The sequence below is a fragment of the Thermobia domestica genome, chromosome 5, assembly GCF_964235325.1.
Source record: "Thermobia domestica chromosome 5, izTheDome1.hap1.1, whole genome shotgun sequence".
In the NCBI taxonomy this organism is placed as follows: Eukaryota; Metazoa; Arthropoda; class Insecta; order Zygentoma; family Lepismatidae; genus Thermobia; species Thermobia domestica.
The window spans coordinates 241,311,520-241,326,084 of NC_137458.1; the positions used below are offsets into that span (position 1 = coordinate 241,311,520).

The following is a 14,565-nucleotide window of genomic DNA, read 5'->3' on the forward strand; positions in this document are numbered from 1 at the left end:
TAGTATGTGCCCCTCCGAATACTAAGTGTGACCCTCGGAATATAATTTTTTTTTTTTCTGAAAGAAACACTACAGAACAGTCGCCTTGTCACATGCTTCGTTTAGTAGCCCTCACGATGAGAAGAAGAGTGTACCAGTGTCTGTTGCGCAACGCATAATTATCAAGTTCTTCACCCAGAAAAACGTCAAACTGGTCGAAATATACCGCAGACTGCAGGCCCTGTTTGGGAATGATACCCTTTCTTGGGCAAGAGTGAAGGTGAGATGCAACGAATTCAAGCAAGACCGTGAATGTGTTGCAAATAAAGTTCATCTCCATCATCCTCGCACCAGTGTGACTAGTGACAACATGGTACGTGCTCGTAAGCTTATCGAACGGAATCGACGCGTCACTGTGCGTCAAATTGCGGCAGAACTTAGTGAGAGCTGTGGAAGTGTTCAATAAATCATCGCAAAGCAGTTGGGCTTCGGCAAAATCACAGCTCGGTGGGTTTCCAAGCTGCTGAATGATGATCAAAAAGCTGAACGAGTTCTCATTGTTCGAGTTTCACACTCGTTCTCACGTGGAAGGGGAAGCGTTTTTGCATTGCATCGTTACCTGTGACGAGACATGGGTGCATCATTACGCCCCATTATCCAAGCGTGCCAGCATGGAGTGGCGAAGGAAACTCCGTGAAAGCTGAAGTTCGGTTGTATGCGGGGAAGGTGATGGCCACGGTATTTTGGGACTGGAGGGGGATCCTATTGGTAGATTTCTTACACGAACGTCCGACCATCAACGCAATCTCTACTGCCCCCTCCTGGATCAAGTTAAGCTGCAGTATCGACGCAAAAGACGAGACTGTCCCATCCACCAGGTGTTGGTTTTCCACGACAACGCCAGACCCCACACGGCATGTATTACGCAGCAGAAACTGCTGGCAATGCACTGGGAAAAGCCTCCGCATCCACCATGCAGCCCAAACTTATCGTCATGCGATTTTCACCTGTTTGGACCCCTCAAAGAAGCACTTTGTGGCAATGCCTCTGTTTCCTACAATATATATATATCTATATTGTTTCAACACAAGGCTCGTTCATATTTGATCCTTCCCCCCTCGTACTTTCTTTAAATATCCAGGTTCCACTGTGAATAAGGATGAAAGTTTAGATGCGGATATAAGAGCACAGACTTAGGGTTTGAGCACAGACTGCAACATCTTAAACTACATAGTACACCTATGTACTGCACACTTCCGAACACGAAAGTAATTTAATACTAACTTAAAATAAACAGTGCATATCTGGGACCTTGTGGTGGAAGTTGCAAGTATTATCTGTTTTCTCGCGTTGTTTATATTCAATATGGATGGAACCAAGGGATAAAAATTTCGTATGAAATAAATAAATAAATAAATAAACAAACAATATATATATATATATATGATTCATTGTCGATTGACATTTGTGTTTGGAGAAGTACAGATTATAGCACGTTTATCAGTTTTTGAACGGTGTAAAAGTTTTGTGAATGTCGTGGATACATCACAAGGACGATCCCCGTGATGATTGTCTAAAAAGTGTCATTACGAGCAAAGCATGTATAGTGTCAAACAGGGGATTTTGAATGTTCGGCAAGTTCCGTACGCGATATAGTAGTTATAACTGGTAACCAAAGTTTGTAGACATTATCATCAGCCATCAGCTCTATTTCCATAAAGTTTTCAATCGATGGGTGCCGTAACAATTGAACTCTGAAGAAGAGACTATGCATTAATGGCAGAGTGATCACTTCTGCTAAGAGGAGTCACTGGTTAGAGGGTACCCCAGGATGAACATGAAAGTTACAATTTTCTACACCATATTGTTACAATGAATGAGACATGAAGAGATCGTCAATTCGTCGCCCCCAAACTGTTTCGCACAGCTCCATTCACAGAAAGATTAAGTCAACGACAATTTAGGATCAAAAGGATATTGTGTATTTTTTAAAACAGGAGAAAAAATGAAACGTTTAGTGATGTCCACAAAACTTTGACAAGTTATTAATACAATGGGGGGATTCGCCACAACCGCCCTTCAGTTTCGCTCCATCAGATTTTCACATTTTGCCTTCAGAAATACTCCGATGAAAAGAAACGGCACATGGACGAGCAAGTAATTTTGGCAGTTCTATAATGGTTTAGAGACTAGGAACAGAAATCTACGCTATCAAAACAGGGAAGCTTGTAGCAGGGTGGAAAAAAATATGTTACCGTAACACGGACTTCGCCAAGAAACAGAACAGGCTATTTGAATTTATCTTTCATAGATATCTAGTAATTGTATCAGCCCAATGCGACGCTCTATATATATATATATATATATATATATATATATATATATATATATATATATATATATATATATATATAAGTAGCACACACAGATAAATAATGGCTTAAAATGGTGTAATTACCTACGTAATTATAATAACGTAAAATGCGTTAGGTAAATTTTCGTAATGGCTTTGAAAATGTTCAGCATGTATTAATAGAACAAAACTAACCAAAGCAATAACTGTACCAATAAAACTACCGTAAAAGTTTCGGCAACATGCTGATGAAGGCGATGTTACGTTGCTGAAACTGTTCGCTTGTGATGTTAATAGTCATTGCTTTTTTAATATATATATATATATATATCCGCTGTGCAGATCTATTTTCATATGATCTAAATAATAAAAAGAGACACTACACTCTAAAATACTCAATATGCCACTTACCATTCTCTGACATCTCTCAGATTTTTGAGCCAGTTAGAGACAGCTGTAGATTGACTAAACGTATATTTGATTTTTTTGGGACATAAATAGTACACTACTAGGGTACCCTTAAGCAAAATATTAACTATTCCTCTTGAAACACTGTCCATCGTTAAGGATAACGAGTGAAACTATAAATCTTCTGTTACTTTATTTTATTTCAGCACCATTATCAAATTAGTTCACAAATAACAGAACACAAACATAGTCTGTTTTCAGGTATATTTAACAACATGCTTCCAGTAACTTGATGGAGGACTTACAAGGCTGAGCTTTACAAAAAATAATTGCAAAAATCACGTTACTTGAGCTGCAAGGAGTCTGGCTGCTGTCCCTGACACTACTAACCAAGTAGTGACACTAACTGCCCCTGGGATACCAGTTGGCCAGCTTAATATCGTACAAAATGGATACAGCCAATCTTCTGACAATACTAAAACAGGTTCCTGCTTATAAGCGTACAAAATATAAATCAGAACCAATGCCTGTAAAATAAGATGAATGAATAGGTTGTTTTAATAAACAGAACTCATTCATATTTACAAGCCAAATAGAAACATAAGATTGAGGGACTCAATGGAAAAGATGCACATGTTACACACTTCTTAATACTAATGGTAAGACCATACTGTACTACTTTTGTATTTTTATCATAACAATAAAGTCTATTGTATCAACAGAGCTACCGAAGAGACCTCTACATAACCTCTTTACAAATCTTTATCTCATGTAAAAAACAAACAAACAAAAAAAAAAAATGTACCATGAGCCTTCTCTGAATCCACTTGATTATGCAACACAGAAGTACTACAAACGAAACGGAAATAAAGAAGTGATATTTCACAACAAAATAAAATCCTCAAGCTTTTAAAGTAACTTTGTTCTAATTCTAGAAGGAAAATGTGGAATTACATATAATGCTTATTAAAATAAATAAATAAAAGTCCAAAGTAAGAATATGCTACATGATTCATTGTTGAAGTAAATAAAAAAGAATACTTTTCAATAGAAATGTTTTCTTTGTTAAATTTCCTTTATCCACTTTGGTACAAATGGAGGATTACAAGTCACAACATTTATTTCTTGTTACAACTGATTCTTGTATAGCACGACAAAATAGTTTAAAAGGTTATGATAGATTTCACTTTGATGTTAAAATTTACTTATATTTCGAGAAAGAAAACATCTAACCTTGACCATAGGTGTTAGTGTATCCACATTCTCATGTTTTGACTTTCCGTCCGAAATACATTTAGACTAGGGTACTAATAGCAAAACAAAGTTATCTCAATTTCATGTAATTAATTCATGCTTTTCTATATGGTTATTGGTAGATATTGTAATTATTTTAACACAAAGTAACAATGAGTTTCCTCAGTGCATCATCTATAAAAGTAAATATAATCATTACGTTGTAATTAGCAATGTAATTCCTGACACGTGATATGTTAAGATCTTATACCAAATGAACACAAAATTAGCTTTCGCCAAACGTGTACAATAAGACAAATCTTATATTTTTGCAATTCATCATTATCGGCGCACTGAAATTAGATATACGTCCCTCATTCATCTACTGAAGGTGCACAAATTCTGAAAAAGTTATCTTAAATTTCCCAGTGGTTTAATGTCGATTCTTCGAAAGGCATTCCTGACAAATCAACCGAGGATCACTTATTCATTTACCTGAAGCTGAAAACTACCGATTTCCGAAAGGACACCTCCGAGTAATCTGCTAGAGGTTCAACAGAGTTTAAAAGACGGCTCTGATTCACTTTTTCGAAGTATAGTTACAATTCGTGAAAAGATGTCTATAATTTATCTGCAGAAATTTCAAAAACAGCTCTTAAAACAAGCTAGTAAGATACAGGGAAGGCTGCGGTCCCCCCCCCCCCGCCTTCCCCAGTGGAGCCCTCACTGCTGCGATATTTTTGACAAAGTCAGTAAATACCTTATATTATGAATGCAAACACAGCAGCTTTATTTTTGCCCAATTTTCACATGAAATCGGAATGCGTATTCAGTACAACGAACTTGTACAGTAAAATCTGCACTGCGCACTAAGTTTGGGCTTTTTATCCTAACTGCAATTTCAAAGTGTTAGCTATGAGGTCGCTAATAGGGAAGTGCTGTCCGTAATATAAGATGTTCAGAGACTGGAGTAATGGCTACGTACAATCCTATATCATCTCATCCCTTCACTTCAAGTGCTTGAAGTGAGTGATTGATTCTTTTCTGTCTCTGAATAGGTGAATACCTATTTGTTGAAGACACTATAATAAATATATTTTCATAGTTAGCAACAAATCTAACTAGGTATTGAGAAAAAACTCAACTACTCCTTCTAGTGAATGTGGGAATTTGACTGGGTAACACTATTATTGTCCGAGACTGGATATTTGAGTGCGCATGGGTTTGCAGGTGAGACTAACGAACATGAGGGAAAAAAAAAAAAGAAAGAAAAACTGCTCTAACAACCAGTAACACGGCACTGCCTAATAATAATAATAATAATAATAATAATAATAATAATAATAATAATAATAATAATAATAATAATAATAATAATAATAATAATAATAATAATAATAAGAAGAAGAAGAAGAAGAAGAAGAAGAAGAATATCTTGACGCTTTGTTTCTTCAATCCTTACAGTTTAATTTTTTACTGGTAATTTGGATAAGTAATCCAACATGGTGGAAATTCCAAATGAGGAAGCATAGGCATTTTATATATACATTATCACTACTATTACAGTTTTGGAATCTTTTTTAAGTAGTACCTTAAAGTACAATATAACGACGTAGTTAAACAGAAAGATCTGATGTGCTGGGGACTTAAATCCTCATCCTCGGTTTACTGATCGTTGTATTACCACATACTTGCGTAAGAGCGTTAAAAAATACAATACTACCTACCTACATACATAAACGTCGATCTTCAACTGTGAAGTATCCACTTATGAAGACCGCTTCTCCAAACTGATAGCGGACAGATTGCGAAAAAATTGTCCGTGTCGCTAATAAATTGGTTAGAGCAACCACCTGATGAGCAAGAGATGAGGTTTGAATCCAGCCTCTAAAGTATCCAGATTTTTCTGCATAATTACATCGTTTTACTGTACCTCCAAGTACTCAAAAGGATAATCTCAAAAATAAAATATAATAAAACAGACTACGGTTGGAACTTTTTCGGCCCATGTGATAATCAGAAAACAAAATGTTATTTAATCTTTCAGGTCTGCTGCAACGCAGGCAAATGTACCATTACGACGACAGTGGTGGTCATCTGAAGAAGAGCTATTTTACTCAACAACAATGAAAACATATTTTCTTTCACTGAAAGGTATTCTCATTACGTCGTTAACAAAGACGGGACCTACAATTATCTCTCGATTAATGTTATACCTCACCATAACTTTCCTAATTTGTAAAAAAGTATAACTTATTGCGTCGAAATGCAATTAAGTGCACTAAAGTGATTCAGCAATCTCTGCTGCCTCCGCTTGTAGCTCTGGGAAACTCACATGAAAGTTATTCCACTTCTCAGAATTTTAGCCTGAACTCTTTTTCTCGTGTCCAGTTGAAAAATGAGGTTTAAACTCATGTGTTAACATAAGTCTCATGTACTCAATATATATAAAAGGATTTTTACAGATATCTCCAATAAAAAAATTATCTTTATTTTTCGGTCTATTCCTTTCCTTATAGTCGACCATACCTCTCGTCTTTACGTTTGCTTTTCAGTTTACTTTTGGTATTACAATTTGATCTTTAATTATAAAGTAAGAAATACATAAACCTTCCTACAAATGTTTATAGTAGCTATTGAGGTGTTTCGCATTATGCAATATGAAGTCACTTATTAACTCGTTGCATCTCGTTTGGATTCTTCTGTATGGAATTGTTTGGATAATATTGTAATTACAATCATTAATTTATATGGAGGTATGCTTTACTCGGTAGGCGACCTACTATTAATGTTACAAAATTTCAATTTCGTTATTTAAGGAACTTTTGTTTACGGACATTTTCTTATATTTTGAAAATTTATAAGTGTGGTTTTCTAAAATAATAATAAATAGCTTAGCCCATAATGTAATTAAAGCTCATAATCTATACTATTATATAAAAGGGTACAAGTGACTGACTCATCATCGGTCAAGCCATATCGGTAGAAACGTGAAATTTGGACAGAATATTTTTTTCTATCTTAACACAATTAAGAGATATGATAAAAAGGATTTGTTGAAATATGTATCCTAAGGGTGCTTTAAGGGGCAAACAATTTTCTGTCAAGAATTGAATATCTCATGAATCGCTGAATTTGGAGAGGTGTAACTCGGTATATAGACTCTTCATTTAAAACACTGTTTCAGCGTTTTCGAAAACTCCACTCCTAAGAGGAAAAAAAGTATTGTTCCCTTTATACTTACAGTTATCTTTCTTTATTCAGAAAGTCCCAAATATAAAAATCTGCTCAAATTTCAGGTGTGAAATTCGGCATATAGATTCTCAGTAAAATGTAATGTTTCAGCGTCACAAAAACTTTCGCTCCTAAGGGGGCCATTTCTATATCTAAATTGAGAGACACGATGGCTCAATGGTAGAGCGCTTACCTCTCGTGTGTGGGTCCTTGTTTCGATTCCCGGCCAAGTAAGTCTGTGGTGGACGTTCGTGGGCTTTCTCGGGATAGTCCCGTTTCCGCCTACAGTATCATTCCACTAATTCTCCCATCATCATTCACTTACGTTACTCATCTTCTCCTTTAGCCTAAAGGATATAATTGTGAGACGTTAAACTGAAATATTCATTTGATTTTTTTCTATATCCAAATTTCCCTTCATTTTCTTTATTCTGGAAGTTTTGAGTGTAAAGATACGTTTAAGTTGCAAGTTATAAAATTCAGTAAATAAACTCTCAGTTAATAATAATAATAATAATAATAATAATAATAATAATAATAATAATAATAATAATAATAATAATAATAATAATAATAATAATAATAATAATAAATATTTGCTTATAAACATTCGCCACCTACGGGTGGCAAGGGGATCATTTTCATAATACCCAAATTACCCTTTTTTTATTCAGAAAATGTCCAATTACCAAATTACCCTTTTTTTATTCAGAAGATTCACTCAAGAAGAAGGTGTGAAATTGGGTGTATATTTTTTTTTAATTAAAAGTAAGGAAACACATATTTCAGCGTTTTCGAGAACTCCGCTTCTAAGAAAAAAAAGGGGAAGCTTCTAAATTATTCAAATTTAGAAACTCACATGAGAGAGAACTCATATGAAACTCGGTGACTTCAGGTACGTTCATTTATTTTTAATAAGAAGTTCTATTTCAAACAACTCTTAACATGAGTACTCGTGGCATATTCTATTTTTTGCATACTTTTTGAACCCCTTTCCCCCTTAGGATAAGCATTTTAATAAAAGTGAGCATTTTAATACCAGTTCGAAGTACGTACTATGTTCAGATATTAATTTCAAACGGTAACACCTTTTTTTTTCTGTAATACTGTAACAGATAATATCAATTATATTTAGATGCTTATCTAATATTCTCCCAAAGAAAGTCATTCTCTACAAAAATTAGTGGCCACTACATTATCAATATTAATACAACGACAACTGTAAAACAACATCAATTTTGTTGCATATAGTTTCTCTTGGTTCTAGACAACATTCGTATCAGTGTAATTGCCATAATTTGTAATAGTGTAGAGCCATCATTATCCGAGTTCCAGCTAACCTAGTTCCGGATCAATCGAAGTGGTCTTAAAAAAAAAAAAAAAAAAAAAAAAAAAAAAAAAAAAAAAAAAAAAAAAAAAAAGTCAGAACGAACGGCGCGCGTTGAAGTATTCGGAAAACCTAGTCATTCTTCTCTAGTTTTCCTCCCTTATGAACCTTCATGCTTCGCGAGTAATAGCAACAGCTCCGCAACCGCGTGTACTGCTATCAACAGTCACCTTCCAAACTTCAGGACTATATGATGATGTAATTTTGAAAAATACTGTACTGAGAGTTTTTATTTAAATTACTTTTTTATATTTCTATAGGTCTATTTAATTATATTTTGTACGTCATGCCTTCACTACTGTAGTACAGTACTGCCCTTCATTTTGCACAAAGTACTATTCGAGCCAGAGTTAAGGTCCACATTAATCAGGGGCGTCATTTCAGACTTCGCTTGAGGGAGGGGGGGGGGAAAGAGCATCACTGACATAAGACTTTTACGTTTTATACTAGTATATTAGTAGGCAATCGATTAAAGTATATGTATTCCTCAAACTCTTGGGGGGAGGGGGATTTCCCCTCCTGCCACACCTAAATGACGCCCCTGTCACAAGTTTTTCATTATGACAACAATCGATTTCGTCATGAAGCGCTCCATTCCGACCCGTACATAAAACAGATGACGATCATGTGCTATTCGGCGCTCCGTGACTACTAACCACAAAGACAGCAGACGAAAATCGTGTAGCGTTCAGTGCTACCAACTTACAGGACAAAAATCAAAAGTTGATTCTTTATGGTACGTCCTTTATGAGGACATGAAGAACAAAATCTTAAAACCACTTGTTAAGGTTTTCCTGCCCACATCTGTCTGTAACTCGTAGAAATTACTTTCGTTAGAAATGAAAATGTTTTTGGTACAGCTCGGAAGATTTGTTTTTTAACGGAATCTTGTCAGTTGTTAACAGCAAGATAAGCAGACAATTATTATAACTTCTCATGATAATTACATCATAGAATGCTTAACGGTAATAATGAAGAAAAATGTGGATAAGAAATTTTCGATAAAGATAATATAATATTAAAAAAAAATACAAGTATTATTGTAACAATATTCTTTCATAACCATAGCAGCACTTTATTCTTTTATTTCCATTTTCTTTGGGCTTACACTGAACACTTTTTTTTTTTAAAAAATTTCCTTATTTTCTCATCTTCCACAATCTTCTAAACACACACACACACACACACACACACACATTAGCATCCTTCTACTTCATCATTCTCTGCCCCCTTTTTCAGCCTGAAAATAACAAATTCTTTGGTAAAGTATCGCAGCAAATTCTCTGGGATTGAAAGAATACCAAGGGGTTTTGCGTCGTGAAATACTAAGGGAGAATTCCCTCACCCTTCATTTCATCATCATCCACTAGCAAGTTACTTGATAAAGTATCGCAGGAAAATCTTTGGCATTAAAGGAATTCCAAAGGGTTTACTAAGTGAAATATCAAGGAATTTGCTAGAATCTGGTTCTCCGGCGTAAGATTGTATGGTGCATATGATCTTACGTCCTTCCCCAGTCAAAAGTAGGCCCTCACAGAGGTAGAGACCTTGACGAGGTTGTGGGGCTTTAAACCAACATCTGCCTGCACCAAACTTCTTAATTTGTTATGAATGAAAAATAATATCTTGTTCTTTTCTTTGCAGGTGTACAAGAAGTCAAGAGATATTTTAATCAGATATTAGTTGTGGATGTTACGACAACTGCATAAGCAAACCTCTGTTGAACAGTGGAAATATTTGAAAATCACTACATGAAATTAATTCATAACGTTTCTGAGGAGATCCGTAAACAAAGAAAAGATACTAACACGTACTACAATAAAGTTCCGGATGGCTGAAAGAAACAACAAACATACTACGAAACAATGTTCAAAAACAGATACACCAGGGGAAGACACTAGCAGAACTAAGTGCTCTAACATTTTGTCTAGAATTGGTAAAGAGTAAAATGTTCAGAAAATCTCACTTCCGGAATGGAAAGATTTTATCTAGATTTGTGGCAGGGGGCAAAACCTCTTGGAAACAAATACACGTATAGCTCACATCTTCATGCGTCAACTACAGTTTGAGATAAGACCCAATTTGTGCTCGAATTGGTAGGGAAAATAAGGTATTCATGAAATTATTAGTTTCGTACGTTAGCAACACTGATAAAAAGTGTTTCGTAGGTGGCAGCAATGGTTTTCAAGCCATAAAGTGATGCGTTGAAAATATTCTTCGAAATAGGTAAACAGCATACTTGTACACCGTAAAAAAAGTTTTCTAAGAGCAGTGATATTCTCTACACTGTTGTGCAATATTATTTGCAAACGCTCTCAGAAGAATAGTATTGATGTGAAGTGTTAAAACTATTTTATCTTGTTAAATTACTACAAACAGGAAACCTGTGCACTACGAAGATAATTTAAAAACTCATTCCTTAAAATCAAGCATGCTGAGCAGGATCAGGGGCGTCATTTCAGACTTCGCTTGAGGGAGGCAAGAGCACCACCGACATAAGACTTTCACGTTTTGTACTGGTATATTAGTAGACAATCTATTAAAGTATATATATTCCTCAAACTCTTGGGGAAGGGGTCCCTGGTTCGATCCCCAGCTCGCGCCATGTGGACTTTGTAGTGGACAAACACCGTGCTCGTGGGTTTTCTCGGGTTCTCCCGTTTCCTCCCACTTTCTTCATTCCACCGTTTCATTCATTTCTCATAATCACCGTCTCCTTTAGCCTAACCGGCATAACCGTGGGACGTAAAACTGAAAGATTTCATTTCACTTTCAAACTCTTGGGGGGGGGGTTAATTGCCTGTTCCCCTAAATGACGCCCCTGACATTAATCCGAGCTCTACTGTACTCCTTTGCCTATACCGCAGCGTTTGATTTCTTATAATAATAAACGAAGCAACTAGAGGTTCAATCCAACAGAGGCAAAATCTCTCCATTTGATACTATCTTCTGGCAAACCAAACCATTTCGATTATTATTAATCTATCTAAAATCGTATCGTATACAGTATTATCTTCACAATTTTTAGCACTCCTCAAGGAACCTTTTCTTTCAGGCACCCTGACTACAAGTACAATTCTGTGCACCACGCTATAGTTTACCTTGTTCCCCGGTTAAACATCTCATTATATTATTCCCATGATATCGTTAAGTAGAACCTAGATCTTGTCAATTTTTACTATTTTTCTGAGTCATTTTATTCGAGTGTGTGGAGTATATATTGCTTTTAAATTGATGAATTGCGTAGATTTTAAGCTATATGTTACTTATCGAGTAAATAAATAAAGACTGATTTTTTGGATGTTAAAAGTTCTAGTTTCATAAAGGTTTCTCAGAGCTACTGACGAAGGCAATACAGATTGCTGAAACAGTTTAGTACAATTAAAGTGCACTTGGACGCAGTCGGCTATTATATTTTGCACAAATTATATATTTGGTCTAGGAATTAATTCGTGCGGGTGGACAAGAGATGGCGCAACGAACGGAGCGTCCCACAGTTCCGTGTATCCACACATGTGTTGCAAACCCCTGTCATCGCGTATCGTTCGTAGTATAGGGCAGTGGATTAAAGCGTCAACAACACCAGTTTGTAGTTAAGTGAACATGGCGCAATTTGTGCCTGATAAAGTGTTTTTGCGGGGTGTCCTGCTGCATTACTTTAACATGCAGAAAAGTGCGACTGAAAGTCATCGTATTTTGGTGGAAGTGTATGGTGACCATGCTCTAGCTGAGCGAACGTGTCAGAAGTGGTTTGCACGGTTTAGAAGTGGTGATTTCGGCTTGGCAGACCAAGAGCGAGCTGGACAGCCAAAAAAAATTTCAAGACGAAGAATTGACAGCATTGCTCGAGCAGGATTCGTGTCAAACGCAGGAACAACTTGCAGCAGCATTAGGCGTTGGTCAAACAACAGTCTCCAAACGCTTGAAAGCCATGGGAATGATTCAAAAGATGTCACATTGGGTTCCACATGAATTGAAAGACAGAGACGTTGAAAGACGAAAAACCATTTGCGAATTGCTGCTTCAACGACAGAGCAGAAAGGGGTTTCTGCATCGAATTATTACGGGTGATGAGAAGTGGATCCATTACGAGAACCCTAAACGAAAAAAGGCCAGGGTGAAACCAGGTGAACCAGGTCCATCACAACCAAAACGAGATATTCACTGTGCAAAGGTTATGCTGTGCATATGGTGGGATATGAAAGGCGTGGTGTACTATGAGCTGCTGCAACCGGGTGAAACTATGAATGGAGAACGTTATCGACGACAATTAATGCGTTTGAAGCAAGCTCTGGCCAGAACACGACCAGAATGGGAGAACAGACATGATAAACTTATTGTTCAACATGATAACGCTCGCCCACATGTCGCAAAACCGGTCAAAACCTATTTAGAAAATGTCGGATGGGAAGTTTTATCCCACCCGCCGTATTCACCAGACGTTGCTCCTTCGGACTACTACTTGTTCGATTGCATGAACAACGATTTGATTGGACAGCGGTTTACTTCTTCAGAAGATATCGAAACATGGGTCTCTGACTGGATCGCTTCCAAGGATGAGGACTTCTTTCGCCACGGAATCCGTACATTGCCTGACAGATGGGCGAAAGTGGTGGCTAGCGATGGACAATATTTTTCTTAAGGTATTTATGTATTTTGTGTTCTACAGCTTCAATGTGTGCGTACCAACCGCACGAATTAATTCCTAGACCAAATAAATATCCTCAAAAAAATTGTCTGACTGTAATGATCAGTTCCAGCGTCTACTTCTCAACTTCCACTTTCTACTGAATTTTTAATGGTCGGAATTGTAACATTTACTTGTGCCCGACTACAGTAAACTCAGCACGAGCAAATGGACCTTTAAAAAATGGTTACTGGAATAGGTAATTACTAACTTTGTACAAATGTGTCCTTTGCGCAATTTCACAAAATTTCCCGACATACATTACTTGTATTCTAAATTATATTTTATACTGAAAACAAAAAGAAAGAACAAGAAATAAATAGTTACCATAATAATATGAACAGCGTACTGAACCAGTAATCTTGACTTTATCTGGGACGCCAATCTTGATTCAACTGAAATAATAAGGATCTATAACATACTGACTTTATTTAAAATACACTGGTGAAAACAAATATAAGAACAACCCATATACATCGTCTGATTTAAATGAAATTCGCACCATAGAATGTATGTCTGTACGGAACATGCTGACTTTAGTTTGAAGGTCCCAGTCGCAGAGCACCACAGTAGAGCAGACTGATAGTGGTGTATGTAGAGAGCATGTTGCAATTTGATGACGGACAATTATAAGACAATGAAAGCATATTGTGCAGTTTAATAACATTGAGTGGGCTCCCAGAGGCAGGTACTCATTCTGCAGAATTAGTGTTTACGTGCGTTGTGACGTGTCAATGGTCCATCGATGGTCAGGGAATTAGAGATACTTTCGGGTTTTCGGCATCTACGGACATTTTAGCTCGTCACGTATGAGGGATGATGTCCCTCGGTGATCATACTACCCGTGGAAATGGGGAAGGAGTGAGAATAAAAGGAAGGAAGTGGCCTGGGAGTTTTATGTTAGGAATCGTTCCAGCATTTGCCTGGTGTGAATGAGGGAAACCCAGGGAAAACCTAGCTCAGGATCGCTGGTTTGAATTCTTTTACACCTTTCTAACCAAGTGTCCCCATCGGTAATCAAACTCGGGACCGCTAGCACCAAAGGTGAGAGCGTTACCAACTATATTACGCGCAGACAGTCTACGTTCTCGCGTTCCTTTCAAATTTTCTGACATCTAGTTTATAGCCGACAACGTCTTCGATTGTGTCGGGAGAGACTGCAGTAACAAGGAGAATGGAGGACGGTAGTATTCAGTGGTGAGAGTCGTTTCTATCTTGGACTGTTACAGCTGTATGAGTGCCCATAGATGTACATGTAAGCAGGAATATATAATATATGTTTGC

The 14,565-nt window shown here is 36.7% G+C and overlaps 1 protein-coding gene across 2 annotated transcripts in view; it reads right to left on the reverse strand.

Annotated features, from left to right (window-relative positions):
• Positions 1-2,922: 2,922 nt before the first annotated feature.
• LOC145686494 (guided entry of tail-anchored proteins factor 1) overlaps positions 2,923-14,565 on the reverse strand; it is an 82,389-nt gene continuing 70,746 nt past the window's right edge. For both annotated transcript variants that reach the window (XM_081759868.1, XM_081759867.1), the window contains exons 3-4: positions 13,609-13,676; positions 2,923-3,267 (exon numbers count right to left, since the gene is read on the reverse strand). In XM_081759868.1, coding sequence (XP_081615994.1) covers positions 3,079-3,267; positions 13,609-13,676 — 257 coding nt within the window. In that variant the 3' untranslated portion in view covers positions 2,923-3,078. The remainder of the gene's footprint in view (positions 3,268-13,608; positions 13,677-14,565) is intronic.